The following is a 27,131-nucleotide window of genomic DNA, read 5'->3' as shown; positions in this document are numbered from 1 at the left end:
ATTATTGAGAATGAGAGGATACTAGATGGTTATAAGGTGAATGAGGTTTTTTTTTACTAATTCTTTTTGTATTTGAGTAATTGAGGACAACTCAAACAATTAATTGGAGTGATTTTTCAAAAGAAAACGTTATTAATTAGGAAAAGAGAGATCTAGTCATTGAGAAAATCTCCTCATCTATTATATCTATTGTTATTTTATTTTTTTATTAACATAATTAATGAGGAAAGAGAATATGAGAGAATCGACTGTTTACTGTGAAATTTTTGGTTTTTTTGGGTTTTCATCGGTTTGGGCTTTTGATTTGCGAAATAAGCTTTTTCCACTAAAACTATTTTTTTGGACCTTATATATTGGGGCCCTGTGCGGTCGCCCACATGGCACCTGCTCAGGGTCGGGCCTGCTTCCCATAGACGAGGATGTTGGTTTTTAAGTCTTGCACCTTATTTTGAAAGGGCATTTGTCGAGATGTTTTATACTCTCCATATGTGTTATCTTGATGAAAATGAGCTTCTAGAAGCAAATTGTCTATCTAGGTACCATGTAATACTCAGTGGGGATATACTGAAAAAAAGTATATCTTGTGGGAAGAGGTAGCGCCAGGTATCTATAAAGATATTTAGCCCGTGGGGTAATGGTTGCGCTAGATATGCATTCTACCACTTGGGAAGTTGTTCGAGATCTAGGGCTTAAGTAATTGATCTACCAAATCCTAACGTTGAGGCCTTTTCCGAAATATTTGGCTACAAATTTCATAGTTAAGCAAACTTCGGTGGGAATAATCCAAAGATGGATGATCTCCTGGGAAGCAGTTGTTTGGAGTCAAAACTCCACACTGTCAAATGTCCGAAGTGGTTAAGTGAGGATAGTATTGACGTGGTAGAATGAAGTGGGTCGTTACATACCATGTCCCATGGGAGTTGATAAGAACCAAAAATTGTTTTTGCTGCCATAGAGTCGGATTTGATCCATATATGCAACCAATTATTTACAATTGCCCAGTTCAGTCCCCACTAAAACATTAACACCATCTATTCTCTATATTGACCTCTTTAGACTCTATAACTTGGCCATGCGTTATTTATTACCTCTTCTAATGTCAAGATAGCATGGAGAGTCATTTCCCATGTAACATGTAGGTTAGTGTGGAAGTGGAGGAACAACGACCAAGTACCATAGCGAAGAAAATGATAGTTCTTAGGTCCAAATAATGTCCAATACAGGGCTCTCACCGATAATCAGTCAGTCCCAGTAAAGCATGACTAGACCTAAAGGAGATGACCCAGGGTAGGAAAATTTCTTAAAGCTTTGATCGAGTGAGCAAATCAAATGATTCTTGGGCCAAGGGACGGTGGGAGTCCAAAATATCACTTGACACCTTTTCATCTATTTGTCTCGCTCTTTTCTTCTTCGCCCAATCTCAAAACCATCCCTCTTTATCCTCAATAGCTCTTCCCTCTCTCTCTGCTCACTCCCAACTGCATAGCATTAGCATTAGTGTAGTTAACCTTCTTGGGTTAGGGTCTTTGTGAGTATAACGTTTTCTGGGCCGTGGTTTGGGCCTTGGACGGTGTGAGAGCGAAGCGAACGTTTATGGGCCAAGGGGTGGGGGTCCAGAATGTGGCATGGCCTACTGTTAAAACTCTATTTCAGTCTCGGTCGGTCTCCTACAAAAAAATTGGTTGGGGCATACGAAGAGCTGAGGCAAGGGGCGAAAATTCTGGAATAATCTAGAGCATCATTGAAAAAAGCAGGCTAGGTATTATTATTAGAGCTTCTTCCACTTGGTCATTAACAAATTTAAGGTTTTTCTTAAAACTTGATATTGGGTGTTTTCGAACGACCCATTTTACGCCGACTGTTAAATAGTCACTATATAATTGTTACTTTATTCCATTGAGAATATGATTGTTGTGCGCATCAAAATTTCTTCACCAGTGGAAACTTTTGGACTATATTCATCTTTTGTATTTTTTTTCAGACCTTATTTTTCTGCATATTCTCTTTTGAAAAAGTGTGAATGGGCGTCATTCATGCCAACAGTTAACTGAACTACATGTTTTTAACTTAGGCCTTTGTAGTTAACACAAAGTTGTTGAATGGGGACCCAATGAACTGCCTATTTTTTTCGCTCATGGTCCGTTTTAGCTTGTAGTTTTTCCCATTCTTTTTGCGGCTGAAGTTGATTGACACGGTCAATTTCAGAAAAGTGTTGAGTAATTACTTTGCTTGCTATTGGGCGGTGTGAGATTGTGAGTGTTCTTTGAGTCTGATAGTGGGTTATATTCGTCTTTCACCCCATCAAAAGTTTCAGGTATACTCTCTCATTCCTTACTACAGAAAATCAACTGAATGGTTTATTTACCATCGGTCAATATTGATTCATTGGGTCTTGGGCATTGTTATTTTCACTCCGATTATTAGGTTTTTAAGGTTTAAATTTGGTAATCAGGGATCTATTGGTGGGTAAGATCTTTTACCCTGCAACTATTTATTTATTGTTAGAAATTTGGTGTTTAGGGTCCAAACTAACATGTTTCTGTTTGACATTATTATTATTATTGTCAATTACGATTTACGAGGATTCAAACAAAAGTTTAACTTGAACACGTTATTTTGAAGTTGGTACAACTGAATGCTTAGCATAATTAATTTTATTTGTTGTTTTTGTTTAACAATAGGTTTTGGATTGAGTTTGGAGACTCTAGTTCTCTCTCGCGCTTAAGTGATTGCTTGATTAAGAAAACCAAAATATGTCTGGACAAGAAGAAGAAGAAAATGCTGCTGAGCTGAAAATTGGAGATGGTATAAGTTGGAATTGTGAGCAATTGTTTGAACATTGACTTGATATCGGTTTAATCTCTTGATTTTTTATGTTTCGCTCAGAATTTCTCAAAGCGAAATGTTTGATGAATTGTGAGGTGGCTTTGATTCTTGATCGTAAGTATGAGCAACTTCAACAGATGTCTGATGATCCCATGAATCAAGTTTCTCAGTAAGTTCTCTCCCTCTTACATCTTTGGATTACTATTTGAACAATTCGACAAGCTTAATTTGGATGTTATTCGTTATCTGCAGAGTTTTTGAGAAGTCACTACAATATGTGAAGCGCTTTAGCCGCTACACAAACCCAGATGCTGTTAGGCAGGTTCGAGAGTATCCTTCAAATTAGTATTGAAACTTTGATGCTATATCAGTATATGGCATGATCGAAAGTCCATTTCCAGCATTACATGACATGTTACTGATCATTGTCTCATTTTGGTATTGTGAAGAGAAAATGTGTTGCTGCTATATATACATATATAGAGATTCATTTTTTTTTGTTTTTGTTTTGGTGTCATTGCTATGGTGGAGCTTGCACTTAATTTTATTTGAATAGAATTGGAAGGATATTATGCTTGATACTTCCATGTGTGTATGTTGAATGTCTGGTCTCTGTTATTGTTTGTTTCACTATAGTTCCAATACTGGCAATATGATCCTTAACCACCTTTCAGAATCCTTAGTAGGTATCAGTTGGCTGAGTTTGAGGTAATGCATCTTACTGTCAGGATGAGTTGATGTGGCTTGTATTCTTAGTAGAAAGATGTATTTTATGTCTTACTCTGTGTTCTGCAGCTGTGTGTACTTGGAAATCTTTGCCCTGAGACTGTGGAGGAAGCAATAGCCATGGTCCCATCTATCAAGGTAAACAACCTATAACTTACTGTTCATTTAAATGGGCATTCATGTGAGTCGATTGGAAACACGTTGACATACATTCTTAGAATACAGTTAGGAGTAATTGCATAGTTGCATGTGTAGTTCTGCAAAACATGCGTGTTAGGTGATGCCAATTACTTAACATGCATGTTAGGTGATGCCAATTAGGATTCAGTCCCCTACTCGCTTGCGTGTTGACATGCATATTTTGGCTGTACATTCCTAGGTGTTTCTGTTTACTCCCCCTCTCTTACATACCGAGTTCCTCTGCTGAGGAATGTGTGTATCTTCATATGCATGGTGTGTATGGATTTGCTGTCATGTATTATCCGATCATGGTTGAGCTATTGTTGTATTGCTACGAACTCATTTGTACCGTGCTTTGTTGTTATGCCTTGATTGTGCCAGTTTAGGCATTTTGTTTTTTCATTCATTTATATCGTATTTATATTTTGGGACTGAATTGACGATTATTGATATATTTTGTATTTGAGTTTTGTTTGATATGCTGATCTAAATGCTAATCCAGTGCTTATGCCTTTTATTTACAGACTAGAGGACGTGCCCATGAAGATGACGCAATTGAGAAAATGTTGCACGACCTTTCTTTGATAAAGAAATTTGAATGATGGCCCTTTATTTCCTCTATCAATACGCTATAATACTTGATGTTGAATTTCATTCTCTTTTTGCCAAACCTCTTTTTTATCGACCCTGTATTTGTATCTTAAGAAGCAAATCTTTATAAGTTTCATGTATGAAAGTTGGTAGGAATACAATGCGCAGTCGTCTAAATTTATGAAGCAAATCCTTCTAAAGGTAAAAATTAGTAATTGTAATTTACTTTTGGTAATATATCTATGGGTATGAATGATTTCCCGTGTTTTAAAAAGGGAGGATAACAGAATGATTTCCCGTGTTAAAGGAAATAATTTCAAGCTCGTATTCTGTGTTTGTACGGTTGTACTTTGAAGCAGGTGTTGTTTTTTCATAACTGTTGGATGCTGAAGTTACCAAATACCATCAGCGCGACAAAATCTTTTAATTCAGCGTCCACGCCAGGAGTGCGTGCTTCCAGTACGGCCACTCATGGTTAGTCGGTTAGGCCAAATAATAATAATAATGGCAAGTCACGTGCAGAAAAATGCGTATAATGTGGTGGATCATTCGTGAGTCCACAACCCTTATTATTTAGCCAAAATCCAAAAGGCTGAGAAAGTTTTAAGGAGCGTTTTTGGTGTTCGTCCTCAAAAAACACACTCTCCTCATTTTATTTATTTTTCTTCTCTTAACATAACAACACTTTCATATTAGACCAAAATAACCCCCCGCCATTCCCTCAACAACAATAATAATAATAATAATAATAATAATAAAAATTTCCTCCATCTCTATTTTTTTTTCACTTCATGAGGCAAACCCTAATCCACTGGTCAGTTTTCTCTTTTACCTTCCGTTTTGTATTGTTTACTGTTGATTTTGGATTCAATATATATATGTTTATATTGGTTTTTTATTTACTTTGAAACGCAGGTAATGACGAGGAAAGTTTACTAGGAAGTAATTGTATTGTTTCGTTTTAGAACTCAAATAAAATGTATGCGAGGAGATTGATTTGTAAAACTAAGAAATGGGATTTATTAGTTCAACATTACAGAAATGGTAGTAGTAGGCTGAATAACAACCGAGAGTTTTCTACTTCGCTTTGTACTTATAGAAGTTCGTTAGTAAATAATAGCTCTGCGTCTTTTGGGTTTAGTTCTAGGTGGAGACAAGGTGTGTTGAGATTTTATAGTGCAAAAGGTGGGAATGAGAGTGGTGGTGATGATAAACACGCCACTGTAAAAGATGGGGTTAATTCTGATAAGGAGAAGACCCGAAGAGAGAAGAAGGTTAAGCCAGCTAGTAGTTTTGATGTGCATGCTCAGCTTGGGGAGCAGGATCAGAGGGAGTGGCTTAAGAATGAGAAGATGTCCATTGAGAGCAAAAAGAAGGATTCACCTTTTATCTGTAGACAAGAAAGGTTCAAGAAGGAGTTCCTCAGAAGGGTGGTTCCTTGGGAGAAGATTACAGTTTCATGGGATACCTTTCCTTATCACGTTCAGTATGTACTACTTCTCCCGGCCCAGTTTACTCTTCTTCCTTTCTCTCATTTGTCCGTGGCTATTTCATTATGTTATACATATATTATCTTGTTTGAATTTTCTGTTTGCAGTGAACACACAAAGAATGTTTTGGTGGAATGTGCTGCATCTCATTTGAAGCATAAGAAGTTTACTACTTCTTACGGTGCCCGTTTGACGTCTTCCAGTGGGAGAATATTGCTTCGCAGTATCCCAGGTTTTTATCTAGTATTTCACTACGCAACTCTGAATTATTGTTCTCTTTAATATTTCTGGTCTAATTCTGATTGTGATATCTTAACAGGAACCGAACTTTACCGAGAGAGACTAGTAAGAGCACTTGCACAGGATTTACAAGTCTCCTTACTGGTGCTTGATAGTAGTATCCTTGCCCCTTATGTAAGTTTTGAAATTGCAGTTGCTGCTCCTAATTTTTAAAAAGAATTGTCATTTAGCATGCGATGTTACATTGGTCAGGATTTTGGTGATGAATGCACATTAGAAGATGAATCGGAAGCTGAATCAGGGGAAGAGTGCACATCAGAATCAGAGGTGGATGATGAGAATGCAGAGGAGATGGGAAGTGGCAGCGAGATGAAATCGGATAGTGAAGATGATGATGATGTGAGGGCATCTGCGGAAGCCCTAAAAAAACTAGTCCCATACACTATTGAGGAGCTTGAGAAGGTAAGGAAGTGTTGAGGTTTTGTTGCATAGAGTTTAGAAGTGGTAGTCCTTTAGCTTAATATATTGCTCAGCTGCCATATTATAAGCTTCACAGTGATTGTTATCCTATTTCGATTTTCGTCTTGAGATAGGCTTTTGTGTATTGTTTTGAGTACCTTGAACAAGAAATTTGGGATTGTGTTTTGTCACTATATGCCTCATTGACTAGCTCTGTGGGTACCTCCAGTAGTATAAAATTCCATACCAGTTGATAGTGACATTTACTTTCGTGATATTCTAAACTTGATCACAGACTGTCGATTCTTGAATGAATTATACCATTATGAGATTTGTGCCTTACATGGATCCATATATTTTTCCTTCATATAATATAGTTCAAACCTGCATTGTGTGAGATGCTCAAAGTGCATAGGTTTTGAGTTGTGGACTACGGAACTGAGAATTATTTTCTTATGCTGGATTGTCAATTTTGTTAGGGAGACGCTGAAGATGCCGAAAGTGCCTCCGAATCAGTGAATTCAGAGACTGTCCAGTCACCGGAACAACCTAGGCCACTTAAAAAAGGTGATTTTCCTAGTTTAAGTGCCACTTATGTTGTCTTTTCTCAAACAGATTTGCTATTTTGCTTTGCTTTATATTTTGGAAATAATTAACATCTCCTCATTGGAATATATCCTGAGATTTGTTTGCTGAACATTGGTTTGATTCAAAAAAGCTGACAGCTGTAATTCTGTAAATGCATATTTCATAGCCAATCATATATATATATATATATATATATATATAGTAATTCTCTAAAAAGTAGCTACTTAAGTTAACTTAAAATAAGTACGTATGACTTTACCTACAAAATGAATTCAAACCTATTTTTTTGTGGTTATGAAACACTCACCATAATTAGCTTCCCAAAATTTCAACTCATTTGGAAATCTCTAACATAGATAAAAATTGTTGTTATCTTTAAAAAGAAATCTATCGGTCCAGAAATGTTGAATTTTTGTAATTGTTTTTGGTCAATGTTAGAGGTTTCCAAATGAGCTGAACTTTTGTAGAGATGATCTTAGTATTGAGTATATCATATATACAAAAAATAGGTTTAAATTCATTTTGTAGGTGAAGTTTTACTTACGTACTTATTTTAAAGTTAACTTAAGTAGCTACTTTTAAGAGAAGGACTATATATATCTATATATATATAGGCTCTCAGACATACCATCCGCAAACGGGCTTAGCTAAAGAAGTGGATTCCCCATTAACTTTATCTTGTAAAGTCTTTAAGTTGGTCCCTCATATTACTCTCTCACATAATAATTCATTCTCTCCTGGTATTCCTCTCTCACTTTCTCTCCTACTAAACTCTTTCTTCTCACGTATCTCTCTCTATCTCGTCATGACAGTGGATATTGAGGCAAAATATTGGCAAAGAACCTGCAAAACTGCTGAAATTAAAATCTTGGGCATTTTATTTGTCTTTTTAAATGAAGGAATTCCATTTTTATTTATTTATTTTTTTTGTGAAGAGACCTTGCGAACACCTAGAATGGTCTTCAAATTCTGTGAGCTGTTTTACTTGTTCTTCTGGGATTCAAAATTTTCTAATACATTATAATATTGAAGTAAATTACTTTCATGTATATTGAGGCAAAGGCTTCTTAATACCACCAAGAACTCTAACGTCTAAAATCACTTGGAAGAAACACATAAATGAAATTCTTTTTAATGACAAGATGTTGTTGGCTTAGTTTTAAAATGCGGAAAACCGAATTGATTCCGCAAGAATGGTTCAAGGAACTAAGTGTCTAATCCCCACTTGATACAAGCAACCGGATTAGAGAGGGAGAATTTGCAGAAACCAAAATCTCTTGCAATTCGCGAGGTTGTCAATTTCAATTGGTCTGGTTTTCATCTTAATGAGAGAGAGAAAAAGTTCAGTAAGTGTAGAGAAGATATAAAAGTGCGTTGGTTTATATTGGAAGGGCCCCACTTTATACAAAAAAAGTACAAAACTACGTGACTTACCTTTTTTGCTTCGAGTCCGTTTAGATGGCAGAGTAGCTGCTGCCATATAAATATATATATATATATATATATATATGTTGAAACTTGCCATCTAAATTCTTTTCCTTTCAATATGTGAAACTTTGTCCAGCAATATGTCCGCTGCATGTTTATATTTCTGATTGATCTACGACTCTTTATATGCTTGTGATGTTCAATATACAAATTTCTGTTTTGTTATTTGTCCCAGGGGATCGAGTGAGATACATAGGGCCTTCTCTTCGAGTTGAAGCTGATAACAGGTATTCCGTTTTTGTCCCTTCCACTCAACATCTGTTTGAAATGTACCTTTTGGGGTCTGAATTATTGGGACTTTTTCATTTGGAGAAGGTATTAATTTGTGGTAGCGGTTAGAGGAAGATAAAATTATGGATAACAGTCCAGTAATGGATTTAGTACTATAAAAGTTCACTCGGAAATTTTCTGCACTTTAATTTGGAAATCTTACCTAATTTATGAAATATCTATTCCTCACTTGCAAATTAATTTGTTAGATATTCCCGTAAGGTGTACATAAAGCATGCATAAGTTCATGTGCTTGCTGCCTTAAGCTTTGGCTGTATGTAGCCTTAGGATGAATATATATATCTCGAAAGTTCAGGAATAGGATGTTCATCCCGACAACTGACAAAATTGTAAATGTGCAGTTCATGCTACATTATTTTGTAATATCAGCTCTTCATGTACGATATTTAAGAATCTAAAATCACACAGTCAGATTATATATTATCTGTATCCGGACACCAAGATGCAGCGTCTGCTTGCTATTATCTCATATTGTAGTCAGTGAGTGCTAGTTTTGGCTAGTAATATGCCGAAAGGGTCAACATGTTAATATTCAGCAAGCCTCATTACATATGTTAGCTTGTCTGCATGAACGTTACTTTTTTTAGCACAATGTCTTAGAATCTCAGGGGCTCAGTCAAAGCTGTCAGATGTTCTACATGTATCTCTTAGCTAAAATCACCTCCCAAAACAGAAATTCATCCTTCTCAGGTCTCCATGTCACTGAATTGTGTGTGTGTGTGTATTTTAATGGTTCACTTTTTCTCTTTCTTTGTTTTGTATAGCATCATATATGTTTGCTGCAGGTGCCGACTAGCAAAGTCGGTAAAACCTTTGGGTGATGATACCAGAGGTCTGGGGCTCGAACCCCGCCAGCATCAAAGAGTTACTGATCTCATTTAAAACAGGCTTACCAATCAAAAAAAAAAAAAATCATATATGTTTGCTCTGGTCGTGGCTACTTGTTATGCTGAATTATTCATTTTTTCTTCCTCTTGAAAAACAATGCAAATGTAATTGGAAACTGATGTCGTGACAACTGTGTTCAAGCTACTCTCTGGTGTTGTATTTTGGGTGATTTGGCTAACATAGATTTCTCTTAGCTTACATACAAATGCTTAAAATTTTATGATTGGATTTTTATGTGTTAAGCATAATTTAATTTTAGGGATCGGTAAAGTTAAAATTCATATTGTCAAAAGAAAAGTAGGGCAAGTGAACCTATAAGTAGTACAAGTAAAGGAAAAAAGAAAAAAGAAACCTTAAACACCCACAATTCTCTATTTTTGTCGGCTTCCCAATTATCTAAAAATGATCGAAAAGCATGCTCTCATATCGACCCAAAACTTTACTCCAGTAATATTGTAGGCCTTTTATGGCATGAATAACCTTCCTCAGGTGCGTGTTTCCTAGTGGTAAGAATTTCAAAGCTTCACCCCTTAGCAATCCCAAACGCATGTTTGTAGATCATGCATTGTAGGAACCTCAAATTATGTGAAAATGTTTCTGGCGGTGATGTTCTAATCGATTTTTCCTCGTGATGCAAATGTTTCTTGTGATGGGTCACCTAGTGTGTTTGTTCAAAAGGCTCCCCGACCTCGTCTGATTCCCCCTGGGTTTTGGCTTAACCTAGTCCTAATTGTATCATATATATTGCGTCACAGGATCATATTGGGGAGAATACCAACGTCCGATGGTCCAACAAATGCTTATACAATTATCCGTTCCAGGTGGGTTTGTAAGTCTTCCCAGTGTAGAGAGGACAACTGTTGGGTAGAGAGTATAAACATCTCTTTCTTTTGCCACCTTCTTGAAACTGCTTCTGGATGTATTCTCTTTTTAAATTTCTTCTTTGTTAGCTTGTCCGTGACCTTTCTGGCATCATAACCGGTATTGCTACAAAGTGGAAATATATTTTATTTTAAAAGTGATTGTTTGTGATTGTGTATCTAATCTGTGATTTAGCTTTCCCTTAAATTGATTTGCTGAGTTAACATCTAAAACTTATCAAGTTGCCTTGATAACAGAAGCTCCTAATAATTGCTTAAATTCTTTGCTGGTTGATATGTTGAGAACTTGAGACAACAGGAGAAAAACTGGGGAGAATCATACTGAGACATTACATCCCACAAAGGCACAAAGCACTAGTCTGTTTTTTCCTACTGAGTGACATTTTTGCCCAAGGATTCTTTACTGAAATGCACGTCTGAAACATGTTTTATTATTATTATTATTTTTATTATTATAGAAGATTCTACAAGGAGACTGATCAATCAAAAAAAAAAAAAAAGAAAAAAGAAAAAAAACAGCTTGAATGGGGAGGGGATGAATGTTTTCACGATAGTTTGAATTCACATGTCTGCATATGCCTGTACTATTTTATAGAGTTCGATAAATGTTACACATCTATATAATTGTTTATGCACCTTATAGCTAGAAATTTAACCTTGTCGCCGCTTCAGCAATGGTTCCTTGGATTGCATTCAAATTTAGTTACTTTTCTAGAGCTTGACACTTGTGCAGGTCTTTACCCAACGGCCAGCCTGGGGAGGTCTTTGAGGTAACTGGGGACAGAGTTGCTTTTGTGATGGACAACAAGGATAAGAAAACAAAAGGAACAGAGGTGGATGAGAAAACTGAGGATGATGCTGAAAAGCCATCAATATATTGGATCCATGGTATGTGCTCTGCGACTTTAATTTGGATCACATATCTTTTTGACATACTGGGGTAGTGGGGTGTAGTTCTGTCATTGGAGCTCTCACCAAGAGTGGAAGATCAGAAAATTTCATACTTTTGGACTGAATTTTCAAGTGTTGCTTCTACCACCAACAATGTACAGAAAGAAATACAAAAAAGTTGTGGTGTTACTCCCATTTAGGCTTGAGTATCAGCCCTGGTTTGATCTTGTATGTGCGATGATAGTCAGATACATGGCTATCATACATTATCAAAATTGAATTGGACGGCATCTGAAACCAACTGAAGGTTATGATTGAATTTGACATAATAATTGGATTTGATAGAAGTTTTATTCATTTGCATATGTAGTTTAACTATTTGTATTTATGGAGATGTATTAACTCCTGGGTTCCTTAAAAATTTGGTAAACACATGACAATATATAATGCACACAATGTAGGTAATAAATACACTGTAACGTCATGTCCAACTGTCTTCTTATGGTGGAAGTTACAAGCTCACAAAAACTCGGCTAAACAAGATTACTGATCATACTTATGGTGGAAGAGGGGTATTGGATAAAATGGAATCTCTAGTAGGCAAAATTGTTGATTCTGAGGGTGAGAGCCTGAGGAGTTTGCGAGAAATTTAAACTAGGGTTAGCCATGAAATTGAATCTGGATGGGTCTGGAGAGTTCACGTCTGACTGAAAAATACGGTCTGGGAGAGAGTGGGTTTGAAGATTGGGATTTGAGTGAGATGATGTTTTGATTGCTTACATTGGCTAGTGCAACTGAGATTGTTAGATCTAAATGTGCTAGCAATGTGAACAAGATGATGCCATTGTTGTATGAAATAGGGATCTTTGGTTTTAGAGAAGAAGAAAGAGTTAGAAGAAGAACAAAATGGAAGTGAATGAGAGTTTGCCAGTAGTACGTAAAATCAATACAGTTCATCTTAGAGTGCAGTTAGTTTTCACCTTTTTCAAGAGATTAAGTCACCTACCCATGTTTTAATTTCTCACGCCTTAGAAATCAAGTTATAAAGAACTTCACATGGTAAATGTTTACTCTAGACACATTTTCCATGAAATCAGATTTCACTCTGTCATTCCCTTGGACTAGAAATGGTGTTGGGACCTATTCTTTCCTCTATGCTTTCAAATGGAATATTCATGATAAGTTGTTGGTGTGGGTATGAATTTGGAAGAATGTCATGTGCATGGTACAACTGTTCACTTTTTTTTTTCACCTCAATACTCTAACCAGCTAAACATATCCTTGGAAAGGCTGTTGACTCTAAAAGGGAGCAATGGTAATGGCTTTTTCTATATCAGTATAAAAATAGGAACACATTGGGTGTTGAAGGCACGCGGAGGGGATTGTGTATATGAGTTCGTTTCTGCAGGGCTACATCTATGAGAGTGCTGGTTGGTCCTGGAAATAAAGGGTTCAATACATTACTCAGTGTTTTTGACTTTTTGCAACCGCTTGTAAGATACTTTGGCTATAAGCAAGACGATGTTCTTCATTTATATTGAACGAAATGCCATGGATTCTTAGGATGGTGCTGGAGTGTCTACTCTTTACATTGCTTTGCTTGAGTTTATCTGTGCTGCTGAAAGTTTCTATGTACTTTACTTTTAGGCATTTCAGTGTCTTTACTGTCTTATATCAGAAAATAGTTTTTTGCCCCACCTCACCCCCCACCCCCCTATTTGTTTGTTTTTGTCATCCCTAATAATAGAATAAAGAAACAGCTTATTTTAGAATTCCATTGATGTGTAGATTCTGTTTGTTTTCCAGTTCAGGACATTGAGCGTGATCCGGAGACAGAAGATTGGTACATTGCATTAGAGGCACTCTCTGAGGTGAAATGCTTAGCCGAGCCTATAAATGAACATTAGGAATAATGTTATCATTCATTTTGAGGCCTATGTATAAATTGGAGGGTTTTGTTTTTGGTGACCTTATTCTCATCTGGATGTCTTCATGTGGATTATACTTATGTTAGCATGTTGATCAAAATAATTGAACCTTTTTCTTGCTTTACAGGTTCTCCCATCATCGGAACCCATTATTGTATATTTTCCAGATTCTTCTCAGTGGTTATCTCGGGCCGTTCCAAAGTCAAATCGCAAAGATTTTGTCAACAAGGTGGAGGAAGTGTTTAACCGGCTATCTGGACCCGTTGTTTTAATTTGTGGACAGAACAAAGTAGAAGAAGGATCGAAGGAGAAAGAGAAATTTGTAAGCTTGCAGAATTTTTTAACACATTATTTTGTATCTTAGACGTGCTTAGGTTTCTCCAAATTTAGGAGTTTGACTTTAGTTTTGTAATGTGTCATATTTTTTGATGATATCTTTTTCATATATGTTGCTATCCTCCACTTGAATCACTCTTCATCTTGATGGTGTTTGACAGACAATGCTACTTCCAAATTTGGGCCGTCTCGCTAAACTGGTAAGTCCATTCAACCATTGTAATGCTTCACTTATCTTTATATTTCAATTTCTAACGTGTTTCTTATTGGGCACCAACTTTCCGTTAGGCTGTGTTTGATAAACAAATGGGAAAATATATGTTTTCATATAGGAAAAGTGGGATGAAATTTTTCTTAAGGGAGACCAATAAATTAATTTCCCATGACTGGTAGGAAAATATTTCCACTTAAATATTTTCCGATATGCAATTTAACTTGTCAAACACTGGAAATTAACTTCTTTTACAGCTAACATAATTCCCATTGGAAAATTTGTTATTATTCTTATCCTTCTCACTATTGTTATCTGCTGATTTTTTATGGTATCTTTAGTAAATATAGAAAAAAAAATTATTACAATTTCTGTTCAAAAGTTTATTTTCCTACTATTCTCTGATAGCGTACTTCTCTTGCCATTCTTGCCATTTCTATCTTTAATAAGGAGGATATATTATTATGTACTTTTGTTACTTAACTGTAGAGAGTTTCACATATTGATAACTTTGGCCGTTGTGTAGCTTTTCTTAACGTTGATCTGTACATCTCATACTTTCCACAGCCTCTTTCTTTGAAAACACTTACGGAGGGACTGAAGCCAACAAAGAAATCAGAAGATAATGAACTCTATAAGCTCTTCACAAATGTTATGTGCATTGATCCCCCACAGGTAATGTCTAGCAGATCTGCTATGTCTTCTTTATATATTTTAGCATTTTTTGGCTCTTGTACTTTTGTTAGGAATTATGATTTTAAGATGTTTTTTTTTGTAACTTGTTAGTTCTTTGGTATCTCGAAATTTTTCTTAGGAGTGCTAAGTATAATGCTGAACTATTGTTCCGTACTTTACCTGTTTAATTTTACACATCCCCTATTTTACCTTATTGATATAAATAACATTTTGCCTATGAATAAATACTGTATCGTCTGTATGTTGAGATGCAGTTTATGGTTGTTTACCTTTTATTTGTTGAATCATTTTTGTTTTGCAGGACGAGGAACTACTTAGAACATTCAATAAACAGATTGAAGATGACAGAAGAATTGTGATCTCTAGGAGTAATCTAAACGAAATACACAAGGTGCGCATTTATATTTTGCCGCTGAAGCATTCCTGTGGATGGTCATATCCTCATAAATATTTAGATGTGTAATATGAGCAGTCCTTTCAATAGGTGTTTTATGATTCCACATGTGCTCTCTCTTTCTATGTTAACCACCTGAATGGGTCAATTATGACAAGTAAAAAGAGGAATATCAGATATTTACTTATCATCTTTGAATTTTAAAGAAGTGTATAAAACATATGTCAACTACTTTTGTTTTTGCTTGGTAAATTTGAATTCCATTAAAAGTAAAAATAAAATTGGCTGAGAGGCTGAGAAGCCTACTAATACAAAAGTGACACAATCAAAAAGAAAAACATAGACACAGGAGGTTAATCCGAGAACCACACATCACCCTACATCCGAATACAAAAACCTATCCCACCTCACCACAAAATACTCAAAAGGAATGCTCCCAAGTTTTATAAAATTCTCAGACCACTGAAATAACATATATTAACTACTGGATACTACATGATTTTTTAAAGTGGTTAATGAAAATATATTTGACGACTGGTTGGTGCATTACTTGGTATTACTGTCCGCCTTTTTTTTTTCCTTCTTTCATTCTTTCTTTATGTTTATTTTATTGGACATCTTTAGTCTGTTTTATTTTAAATGTTTGAACCTTTACTTACTATGATCGTTTTTTTATTTTAAATATTGTCTACAGGTTCTGGAGGAGCACGAGTTATCATGCTTAGAGCTTTTGCATGTAAAAACTGATGGTGTAGTTCTCACCAAGCGGAGTAAGTAATTGGATCGCTCTTATTGTATTTTTTTTTTCTTTTTCCTTTTTTGTTTTTCTACATGCATATTTCAAACTTCCTGTATTCTTTTGTTGGTATTTGATGAGATTATTTATTTGCTTGTTTTCCATACTTGAATGCGTGTATCTGAATTAGCATTAGTAACTTTGTGGGAGTTCCAATGAATGTGGTTAGGAAAATGTGAGTTGGATTGTGCTTGATTCCCATTAAGAATTTTTTTTTTCTGGCCGGTAAAATAAATTTGATAAATCGATATGCTAATATGCTCATTAAAAAAGATGTAGAATGTGTGGTGCTACAAAAGGGAGACAAACAGTAGAAAACAAATGGATGCAGTCAAAACCCACGTCCTAAGTTCCTCTCCCATTTCAACACGAAATGACCAGAGGCTACATCTTGAGTATATTCATAGAACCTTGACTAGAAAACAGGGCTTCCCTTTGATAGACACGAGGACCTGCTTCGTAGACATCACCTCCCTTCAAAGTGGCGATTATTATTATTATTATTATTATGTTGGTACAGCCCTTGGAACACTCTTCAGCGACCCCCCCACAAATTTATATGGTATAACAATCTTATGTAAGTAGCTTTTGAAGAAATACAAGAACAATACCTGTACAAATTAATTCATAACCCTTGAGTGGCCTTTCCAATATATTTTCTTCTTTATTGTGGGTGTTTTCTTCTTATTCTGATAAATTGAAAAATTAAGCATGTAGGAGGTCTATATATGCTTCTGAATGCATTTTTCTAATCTTTTTCTGTTCCTGTTGCTGTTTTTAAATGCAGAAGCTGAACAGGTTGTTGGATGGGCTAAAAATCATTACTTATCTTCCTGTGTGCTTCCTTCTATTAAAGGGGAAAGGTTAAATCTTCCCCGTGAAAGGTAGAAATTTTTGAATGTCTATATTGATTGTCAGTGTTCTTTGTTGGGTATGCAAGTTGATATTATTTATTTAATTATTTTCTTGAAGCTTGGAAACTGCAATTATGCGGTTGAAAGAACAGGAGACAGTTTCCAGGAAACCCACCCAAAGTCTTAAGGTAATTAAGTCAACGTACAGAACTATAGTTGTATGAATGATTGTTGTTTGTGTATGTAATATTGAATATGTCTTAATTCCACAGACTCTTGCTAAAGATGAGTATGAGAGCAACTTCATTTCAGCAGTAGTTGCACCTGGTGAAATTGGAGTCAAATTCGATGATATTGGTGCCCTTGACGATGTGAAACAGACACTAAATGATCTTGTCACTCTTCCAATGAGGAGACCGGAGCTTTTTTCACATGGAAATCTATTGCGGGTAACCACTTTAATTTAGTTATTGTTTTTTTTATTGGCACGTACCTTGTTATCAGTGAAGTTGCAGTTTTGTTATTGTTAGAGTTATTGTTTATTAATTTTTGGTTTTGATCCCCATTATACTTCCGACTGACCTTACTGTTGTGAATTCAATAACAGCCTTGCAAAGGGATCCTGCTTTTTGGCCCTCCAGGGACTGGGAAGACTCTCCTGGCGAAGGCACTTGCAACAGAAGCTGGGGCCAATTTTATCAGCATAACTGGTTCAACCCTTACGTCTAAGGTACCATGTTTACTAGGTTATTTTTTAAAGGTTTAGTATGTAGGGACTTGATCAATGTTCCTATTTTACTTTTCCCTTTTGTTTGATGCTTTTTCTTTATATCTCGGCTTTGTAGGATTGAATATAGAACTGTAGAATTGCATCTCCATAAAATTCATTTTGTTACTTATATTTTTGTTTCCTAGGTAGACCATCATTTATCCTTTCTTCTCTCCCTGATGTTGAGCGTGCATGATTGTTTTGCTAAAAGATAATTACAAGATTGTGGAATGACCATTGGAGAAAGAAAAAATAAAATCTAAAAGAACACTTTAACTCTTCCATTGCTATAGAATTCCATGCTGTAACGAAATTGTGACAATCACTGCTCCATCTGTGGACAAGGGCGGTTAAGCCATTTCATAAAGCGTGACAAGATGGTTATCAATGCGTCACTGTTTGTTATGGTGGATGTGCTGGGTATATTATCGACTTGTTGTTCTTGAGGCTCAATATATTGTGTTGGCTGATCTCTAGATGGCTCTTGGCGCTTCGATAAATTTCACCTGTCATTTCTGAACACACTAGATATGCTTATTTTCTACTATATCACCATCACCAAATTACTTTCAGCAGTAAGAGATGATACAGGTGTGGTTGGAACATATAAGGTTTATGAATAATGAAATATTTTTATCTTAATTTTAAGAGTTATTAAAGCTTAATATTTTCCGAGGAAACGAAAGTGTGACTTAAGTTGTAAGCCTCATGAGGATGTACTTTTATACAATTAAAATATCTAACTAGCTAAGAGACAGATGGAACACTAAGAAAAGGAATTGATATAGACAGAGCTAAGTCAAGCTCTGTAAGTCGTTTCTATTTGAGACAACCGGAGATGAAAATCCATTTTGGCGATGATGACATATTTGAGATATTCTCAGCTTTGGTTTATTTCCAGAAGTGGAGTTCTTGTTGTTCTATGCTGACCCTTTGTTTTTTTGGCCTTGAATCAGTGGTTTGGAGATGCTGAAAAGCTTACGAAGGCTCTTTTTTCTCTTTGCCACCAAGCTTGCACCCGTTATCATATTTGTTGACGAGGTGAGGATTTGCAAGGCCATATTGTTGTTACTTTTTAGTTCACTGTTGGTGTTTATTTATTCAGATATTTTGAAATTTCAGAGATAACCATAAAAATGATAAAAAATACTAAAATAGTAAGATTTCTCAGTGTATACATCTGACGTTTTTCATACCATTGATGGGATAGTTGGTTTTTATCCTTTTACTCTTTACCCTGAGATTCTTCAAAAAATTGAATTGTTGCTTTCATTGCGTAGTTATGGTCTCAGTAATTGTTGAATAACACCCTTATTTTGATAGTAATTCTTGGAGCTGTTGGCTTGGTCTCATTGTTTCTGGTCCATCAGGTTGACAGTTTACTTGGTGCTCGTGGTGGTGCATTCGAGCATGAGGCAACTAGAAGAATGAGAAATGAATTTATGGCAGCATGGGATGGTCTGAGGTCGAAAGATAGTCAAAGGATCCTCATTCTTGGTGCTACGAATAGACCGTTTGACCTTGATGATGCTGTTATCCGCCGTTTGCCAAGAAGGTTAGATTGCCCATTTATTGAATTTTTCCAAGTCTGTATGACTGTACGTAAGCTGAATCTCTTAACCTAAAATGTGTCTATTTTTTGGGGACGTGGGACGCTTCTGTTGATGAATATCATCTGAGAGAAGAAGCTCTCTAATTATGTGTATATTGAGTTGTTACTCTGATGAAATCGATTTGATTTCCTGATGATGTGGTACTTGGTGCATTTTGTGATAGCTTTATTTCAACAAACTGTGAGCTTCGTGCTTATTTGTTAAAGTATATTGCTTTATGTGTTCTATCTAGTTGGACTGTAGGTTAACTTTTTTTTTTTGGATAAATTATAAATAGGACTGCAGGCTAATTTCAAGTGCTCACACTGGATACAAGTTACAGTGTGTTGAGTTTTCTATGTAGAATTACAAGTTCCCTGACTTTTTGTTTGTAGGATATATGTGGACTTACCGGATTCTGTGAACCGGATGAAAATTCTAAAGATATTTCTTACCCAAGAAAATCTAGGTTCCAATTTCAACTATGAAGAACTTGCAAATTCAACGGAAGGCTACTCTGGGAGTGACTTGAAGGTAAAATACTATTATTTTGTTGCTGTGTGGAATTAGAGACTTACATTCTTATATATTTTTCCTACACAGAACCTGTGTATCGCTGCAGCATATAGGCCTGTTCAAGAACTCCTTGAAGAAGAAAAGAAGGTATAGTCTCCGAATTAGTAGCTTGCACATTGTCTAAAGTGTTGCGTGATAATGTAGTTTGATAAATGTATGAACCTGTCTTTGGCTAAATATTAAGTCTGTTATATTAAAGCAGGATTGGACTCCCATATTTTTTTCAGTTCAAAAAAATTTAAATTGACATATAGAAACCTCAAAATCCTGTCTGCAAATTCATCACTGATCTATATCTCTTGGATTTTTGCAATATCCCGTATGAGGATTCTTTACGGATAAAGAAAAAATTGAAGATTCTTTGAGCCTGCCAAAATTGTCAATTCTGATACAGTATATTCCCTCGTAACTTAATTAATCTGTACATGGAAACAATCAGGCTTCTAGTGGACATATAAAAGGTTGTATGAGCCATGTGTAGTTAGTTTCTGTGCTTTTGGTCTATTGTTTCTTATCCTTTAGAAATCGTTGAGAACCACTTGTACACAAAAAACCCGAGCTGATTGAGAGGTGCAAAACAATGTACATCAAAGGGACAATGTTCTGGCGATGGGCAGGTACACACCACAACGCCTCAGGCGTAAAGACGCACGCCAGAACAGTTCCACTTCATTTTTAGCCATTTCTGTTTCATGTTTACAACCACTTCAATTCAAAAGTGTGAGGGGGTGCGTGAAGCACAACAGTGTATATCTAAAGATATTGTGGTCTAAAATGGTGCAAACCACAACAACCTGGGGGAACCTTGGGGGAAAAAAACACATTTACAAATGAATCAGAACTACATTTGTATATGGTAAAATCAGTTTTACCAGATTTTGGATATTTTGCTACAATTTCTTCTTGTTTGAAGGGTAGGCCTCTTGTCTAAATTTGAAATCCAAAGTCACATTCTGACAGGACTGATGCCTTGTATTAATATTTTAGATGTTTCTCATGTCACTTTGACTACACATGTTTTTATATGAGTGTTTTTTTTTTCAACGTTCTAACAATAGAGGGGATGCAAATTGTTAGGGGGATGCAAATAATGGAGCAGCAGCACTAAGATCACTCAACTTGGATGATTTCATTCAAGCAAAATCTAAGGTACAGAGCAATAGTTATAGCTATCATTATTGGTTCATATGATATTGTTACTTGTTAATTCTGTATTCCTACCATAGAAACATTTATTGTTTCATAATAAAAAAAAAAATAAAAGAAAAGAAAAAGTGTTTTTCTAGGTGTGTGACCCCACATTAAATTGATATATGGGTTAACTAGTACCCCCACACACACACACACACACACACACACACACTAGATGGGGAATCCTAATTGTGGGGGGTAACACTAACTAACCCTTGATATATTGCTCGTATTGGTTTCTTGCTAGTGTCTACTATTATATTTTTGAGGTTTTTATTAAAGTTACACTCAACGTTGAAATCTGGTGCCTATATATTGGTGTTTGTAATGTTTATTATACAGATTTTGGGTTTAATCTCCCTGGTTGATACATACCCGGCATAAAAACCCCCTCATTACGTACTAACCCATAAAAACCCCTTCATTACGTACTAACCCATAAAAACCCCCTATTTTTCTAAAATACCCAAATTGACTAAAATACCTCCCACACATAAAATCCTAGATCTCAAATTTATCTTCTCTCTTTCTTCTCGCCGCATCATCTCTTCTTGTAAACCCTAGATATCCTGCAAAACCAAATTAACAAAGAAGATAAGATGACAAAACAACCGAAATTCTTCCTTTCTCACTTTCTCTCATTCTTTCATTTTTCTCAAATACGAAATTCTTTTTTTCTTTCTCTCAATCAATTTCTCTTGAAATTTGTTGTTCTCCAACCAAACAAATTAGATTTGAGAAACAATATCAAGATTTGGAAATTTTGTTTCTTCCACTCAAAATCGGATCTGAGAATTGTCTACTTTTTTAATTCAAAGATGAAATCTCTTTGAATATTTTGAATATGAAAGTCAAGTTTTTTTCAATTCAAAAATGAAATCTTTTTGGGTTGTTGTTCATTTCAAATAATTTTGCATAAGTTATGATCGACATGTTTTCTCTATGAAAATTTAATTTTTCATAGGTCAAGTTACTGTGTAAATTTAAATTTACATAGATCAAATTGCTATGTAAATATAAGTTTTCATAGCTCCAGTGACTATGTAAATATAGTTTTATATATATATGACTATGTAAAAATACATTTACATATATTTTGTCAGGTGCCAGAAAATTTTCAATTCCAAAAGTTATTATGTAAATTTAAGTTTTCATAGCTCCAATGACTATATAAATATAGTTTTACATATATATGACTATGTAAAAATATATTTACATATATTATGTCAGGTGTTGGGAGAAATTTTCAATCCCAAAAATTACTATATAAATTTAAGTTTTTATCGCTCCAATGACTATGCAAATATAGTTTTATATATATATATATATATATATATATATATATATATATATATATATATATAAAATATTTGTAAAATTTACATTTACATACAGTTGGGAAATTTTTAATCCCAAAAGGGTAAAAAAGAAAATAAAATAAAATGGGAAATAAAAACAGACCAGATTTTATCTCTTTTTTGGAAAACAGGGAGGTTATTTAACAAGACCTAAATAATAGGGAGGTTATGTGATATGGGTCGATGGGAGGGAGTTTATACTCAACCGAGTTAGAACCAAGGGGCTGAGCCTCATTTCTTGGTTTATTATAATTGTGAAGAGTATTTCTTATTATTGTTCAAATTTTTACTTTTTTGCTCTGATCATGGTACTCGGTGTTTCCACCCTTCTTTGTGGGTTTTAATTGGGTGTTTTTTTATCCTCTTCTATGTTAGTTGTGGACTTGTGGGCCTTCTTAGCATACTCTGCGTATCTTTAATCAAGTTCTGCTTTACTTAGCAAAAATAAATTCTGCTATTGTATTTTAACTATGGAACTTTGTTTTTTTGTTTTGTTTTGTTTTGATTTGTTTTGTTCTTAATCCTGTGTTTAAACAGGTCGGTGCTTCGGTTGCATACGATGCTACTAGCATGAATGAGCTGAGGAAATGGAATGAACAATATGGAGAGGGCGGAAGCAGAAAAAGATCACCATTCGGCTTCTAACTAAGTGGCACCTGGTGTGTGTTTTTTTTGTAATTCTAGGAGAAGCTCCTTGTAACCTAGAGATAGAAGCTCCTTTTGGAAGCAGCAATAGTGAAAGTCCTGTAGTGTATTGTTTATGCCTTTGGAATGTAAGGCCCTTCCCCACCCATAAAGTTTTGGCCTTCAGGTTTCTAATGTATATCAAGTTTTTGATGGTAAATTTTACATTATTTTTAATACGTATATTAGCATTCTTTTTATAAATTGTATGACGCTCCACTTCAGGTGGTAATTCCCTTATAAATCAATGGTTTTTGGTGGGTAGCGTACTGGTTCTTGTAGGCTGTAGCTCCTGTATGCATCCTTGATGTTTTAATCCGGCTTCGAAGGTATTAATGATTGTTGAAGACATTCTTTGAACTAAACTTAGAGCTTGTTTATCAATTAAGCGGTCTGTGTTGTGCACTCAGTCTCACATTGTTATTGCATGTACAATACCAGTTCCTATTAGGTGGGTTCCTCGCTAGAGACTTTTCAAAATCCAAACAGTATTAGCAGTCCCTTGTAGTTGCGCTTGTTGCTGCAGCCTTTGTTGGTGGTGTTGTTGTTGTTTTGGGTGGTGAAGTGGGGGTGTGTGATCCTAGTGGTGGGGACTAAAATTTACTGCTATGTCAGTTCATTAAAGTGATCGTGATGAACTCATGAACATTGATGTTCCACATGCACTATTTTTTGTGGGTTGAGAAATTTATGGGTTTGGTTTCAGTTTGCACATGTAACAAGTCATTAGAGTGCAATTGCATATGAAATGGTCCTATGACAAGGTGAACCGTTGAAAATGAAAATTGGACAACCTCATGATAATCTCGAAAGCAGAAAAGTGGAATAGGTAAAGGTAGAAAGTAGAAACTGACTGAGAAAATGGAACAAGAAAGTGTAGGGGTGTCATTATTCCACCGCTGTCTATATGCCCCTCTCGGAAAAAAGTACATAAAGCCCATCGTGAATCGTGATTCCTTCTCTTTCTTCATCACAAAAAAAAAAAAAGATTCCTTCTCTTTCTTTTTTCTGGATGGTGAATCAATTTGAACTTTACATACGATACTATAGCTGCTTCTAGCCTTGTACCGTGAGTATGGTTTCAATCCCAATATTATAAGCTAAGCGGCTAATTTTATACGGCAAATTATTGTACGTTCTGGTATAATTTTTTCAAATGAGAAGACACATCTTTATTCTTTGTATTAAATTAAATTAAACTGTCAGCTCATAACGTTGCCACCAACAGTGTTATACTTGATATTCTCCGACCAACAGAACTAAAATAGATCTCAGTGGTTGGTTTGAAAACAAATTTTGTGTACGGTATCATTGGCTATATGATAATCATCCACATAATTCACAAATTAATAAATGTCATCTATCACATACTTAATACTTTCCCAAATCGAAATAGTGTCCCAAAAAAAAGCTGTATAGAAGGACAATGATGAAAAGGGTAGTTTGGTACTTAGAATAAAATATCAAGATATGGCAAAATATCGATTTATGACTTATGGATATGTATCATGATATATCCCTCTATGCGGAGATATATTACATTGGGACATCTGCAAATATCGACAAATATTGCCCGACTGTGTGTGGATATTGCTAACTGCAAAGATCGTGGATATATAATGATATATCGACAAATATCACAAAAAATATCTACAAATCATCTATATTTTCTTTGAATGTGGTGGTCATATTTTTAATATGAACTACTATCTAATGTTCAAAAATACTAACTAACTTATTTGTACATATTTAGGATGATATTTAGCAGGCCAACCCTAAGTTTCAAGGGGCCCTATGCAAGCTCCCAAAAAATAACAACAAAACTCGCGAAATATTTTTTTCTTACCAAATCATTTCTTACTGTCCAAGGGGATATGGAGGACATGGACCAAGCATCACAGAGTCAGACACTACCTTCTCATAAAACTTAATTGCACGGTCCAGATCAGTCACACGAAGCATAACTTGACACAGTGGCTCTGGAGTCGATCCCCTCTGGATTAGCTCAAAAGTAGTCATCCGGATCCTTCACAAAAGCTATGACTGTCTCCCCACCTAAAACTGCACCAGGTTCACCTATGACCTTTCCTTCTTTGGCTCACATTTTCAACCAATTTATGAATCTGTAAATGAATGAAGTTAAGAAATTCAAGTTTCCATATATATCAACGACTATATAATCATTCTAATCTCCAGCTCAAACAAAACTTACATCTTCAGTTGCTATAGCAAAATGTCCAAAGCCTGATCCAATATCATAGCTATCCTTTCCATAGTCTACAAATCAGCATAGGCAAAACTCGCAGGTGCAGCTTCTTTCACAGTTTCACTTTTCAAATTTTCTCAACTAAATTGGGTGTGACTGTCTTAAAGAAGTACATCACTAAAAAAGTGTAAAATTTAGTGGAACATGACAAATTATTGACAGAGTATTATAGAGAAAATGCCAAGCGTAACACTCATTATGCAGACAGATCGTGCAAAGTTGTATAATGCATTGGCCTTTGGAATAAAATAAAAAGCTGGTCAGGAACGAAACAAAGGAAGAACAAATATATATAACATATTAACATAACATATATATAACTAAGTGTTACCCATCTTGCGCAAAAACATCAATAATATATATAACTTCTTAAATGATACCATGTAATAAAGACTTATATGGCTTTTCTCTTTCACTGATCTTATAGCCAATAAAAAAACTACTAATAAACTACTATTAATCAAAAATAGATCTTGAAGCATTTTTACTTGCAAAATCACTGATTACGCTTGCATAGTCAATTTTCTCCACCAATCCCTTCTCAATGGACAACATAGCTAACCCATTCAATCTTTTTTGTGACATGCTTAACCGAAAGTAAGAGCATCTCTAGGTGGACGCATTCGTGGTCGCATTCTTCAAATTTGAAGAAATGCGTCGGAATTTCCCGGAATTCCAACTCTAGGTGGACGCATTCGTGGTCGCATCACCTGCTTGTTCGCATTCTTGTTCGCAAATTTGGCAATTTGGATGCGGATGCGGCGCGACATTGGTAATGTCGCGCACCATTGCAAATGTCGCCCCACAACTTTTTTGACTTTGACTAAAGACCACACGCGTGCGGTTACCTTTGTCGCTAGCGCCACTCCTAATATCGCGTAGGGGTTTTTTTCACTTGCACGCCACTCATAATATCGCGTGGGTTGTTTTCAAATTATACATGAGCGACATTACAACTGTCGCACGACAGTGCTAATGTCGCGTGGGTTGTTTTTTGGTAATCGAAATTGCGACCACCTAGAGTTGGTCGAAATTTGCGACCAACTTCTTCATTCGCATTCTTCAAATATAAAGAGTATGCTACCACCACCTAGAGATGCTCTAAGATTTTATCAATTTCAACTTTGAAAAGATTCGTTCTCCAGATGCAACTGTAACTGGTATGGCTACTAATATTCTGTAAGAAATCCATGCATTTGGAAAACAACTAGCTGTTAACTTCAAATGATCCAACACATCAACTGCCTTCTTTATGCTTTCTGGCAAATCTTCTCTCAATATCTGTAGTTCAGAAAATAACTCCCTCCCATCAATATCGATAATCGTGGTCGTGGCTTCAAATACTTTTCAAGGTTCTCACAAGAAGCTTTTTAAACTAGTATTATTTGCAGACTTCAACTTCTCCAAATCATACAAAAACCCAAAAGTTCCTTCAAAATTTTGAAATTCTTCAAATCGACTCCTTAATGAAGAAAGAGCTTGGTCAACTATATATATAAAGTAGTGGACTCTGAACAACTCTTCACCCGATTGTGGCGATTCTTCAAGATAGCATTATCATCAAACCTGTCTCTTTCATTTAATGATACGCTTTTTTCATTTAAAAACAGTTCAACTTGCATAGCAGTCGCGATCTCCTTAGCCTCTACCACAGCCTCATCAAATCCAGTTACTCTATACCTCTCAAAATATGAAATGAGCCCTTCTAACTTCTTTATAGCTACATCTAGGGGTGAGAATTTTGCCCTAACGACCCTAACCCGGCCCTGACCGACCCGACCCTAAGCCCTATAAAGCCCTCACAACTAAAGCCCTCACAGAGTTTAGGGCAGGGCCGACCCGACCCTAAGGCCTTCTAGGGCAGGGCTAGGGCTAAGGTTCTGAAACATAGGCCCGACCCTAATTCAGCCCTAACCAAGCCCTAGTTATAGTTTCACATTT

At 35.7% G+C, this 27,131-nt stretch overlaps 2 protein-coding genes and 1 long non-coding RNA gene across 7 annotated transcripts; 2 read left to right on the top strand and 1 right to left on the bottom strand.

Moving 5' to 3' along the window:
* Window positions 1-1,109: 1,109 nt before the first annotated feature.
* Window positions 1,110-4,531, top strand: NRPB4 (RNA polymerase II, Rpb4, core protein). 5 transcript variants are annotated; one of them, XM_086607276.1, is made up of 8 exons: window positions 1,673-1,759; window positions 2,183-2,314; window positions 2,682-2,805; window positions 2,887-2,995; window positions 3,079-3,156; window positions 3,501-3,534; window positions 3,622-3,690; window positions 4,257-4,531. In XM_086607276.1, the coding sequence occupies exons 3-8, from the start codon at window positions 2,754-2,756 to the stop codon at window positions 4,332-4,334; spliced, it is 420 nt and encodes a 139-aa protein (XP_086463402.1). In that variant the 5' UTR covers window positions 1,673-1,759; window positions 2,183-2,314; window positions 2,682-2,753; the 3' UTR covers window positions 4,335-4,531. The 5 variants fall into 5 exon arrangements, with proteins under 5 accessions (XP_086463401.1, XP_086463405.1, XP_086463402.1 ...); XM_086607275.1 differs by lacking the exon at window positions 2,183-2,314 and having other exon boundaries at window positions 1,110-1,759; XM_086607279.1 differs by lacking the exons at window positions 2,183-2,314; window positions 4,257-4,531 and adding an exon at window positions 3,932-4,005 and having other exon boundaries at window positions 1,110-1,759; window positions 3,622-3,733.
* A 431-nt stretch (window positions 4,532-4,962) lies between these two features.
* LOC147502487 (uncharacterized) lies at window positions 4,963-23,188 on the top strand. Its single transcript, XM_086607274.1, is given in 26 exon segments — window positions 4,963-5,137; window positions 5,239-5,809; window positions 5,921-6,045; window positions 6,133-6,227; window positions 6,306-6,515; window positions 6,992-7,079; window positions 8,764-8,815; window positions 10,523-10,588; window positions 11,382-11,536; window positions 13,346-13,410; window positions 13,595-13,789; window positions 13,965-14,003; window positions 14,582-14,689; window positions 15,012-15,101; window positions 15,799-15,874; window positions 16,688-16,784; window positions 16,873-16,942; window positions 17,027-17,203; window positions 17,362-17,484; window positions 18,480-18,521; window positions 18,523-18,564; window positions 18,894-19,078; window positions 19,511-19,649; window positions 19,719-19,778; window positions 20,769-20,840; window positions 22,778-23,188. Coding segments are annotated over 25 exon segments (2,988 nt in total). The 5' UTR covers window positions 4,963-5,137; window positions 5,239-5,300; the 3' UTR covers window positions 22,886-23,188.
* LOC147502486 (uncharacterized) lies at window positions 21,358-25,273 on the bottom strand. Its single transcript, XR_015221711.1, has 3 exons — window positions 25,137-25,273; window positions 24,771-25,047; window positions 21,358-21,451 (listed from the first exon to the last, which is right to left on the bottom strand). It is a non-coding gene; the product is annotated as an uncharacterized LOC147502486 (long non-coding RNA).
* Window positions 25,274-27,131: the final 1,858 nt, after the last annotated feature.

Source organism: Coptis chinensis, chromosome 4, assembly GCF_015680905.1.
Source record: "Coptis chinensis isolate HL-2020 chromosome 4, ASM1568090v1, whole genome shotgun sequence".
NCBI classification, from domain to species: domain Eukaryota; kingdom Viridiplantae; phylum Streptophyta; class Magnoliopsida; order Ranunculales; family Ranunculaceae; genus Coptis; species Coptis chinensis.
Note: the sequence above shows the minus strand (reverse complement) of the source record. Positions and strands in the feature narration are given on the sequence as shown.

What these genes read in the sequence shown, in the direction of transcription:
- NRPB4 (XM_086607275.1), top strand. Translation starts at nt 2,754, where the DNA reads ATGTCTGGACAAGAAGAAGAAGAAAATGCTGCTGAGCTGAAAATTGGA. An exon ending in TGAGCTGAAAATTGGAGATG is followed by an intron (nt 2,806 to 2,886) that starts GTATAAGTTGGA and finishes TGTTTCGCTCAG; the next exon opens with AATTTCTCAAAGCGAAATGT. An exon ending in CCCATGAATCAAGTTTCTCA is followed by an intron (nt 2,996 to 3,078) that starts GTAAGTTCTCTC and finishes CGTTATCTGCAG; the next exon opens with AGTTTTTGAGAAGTCACTAC.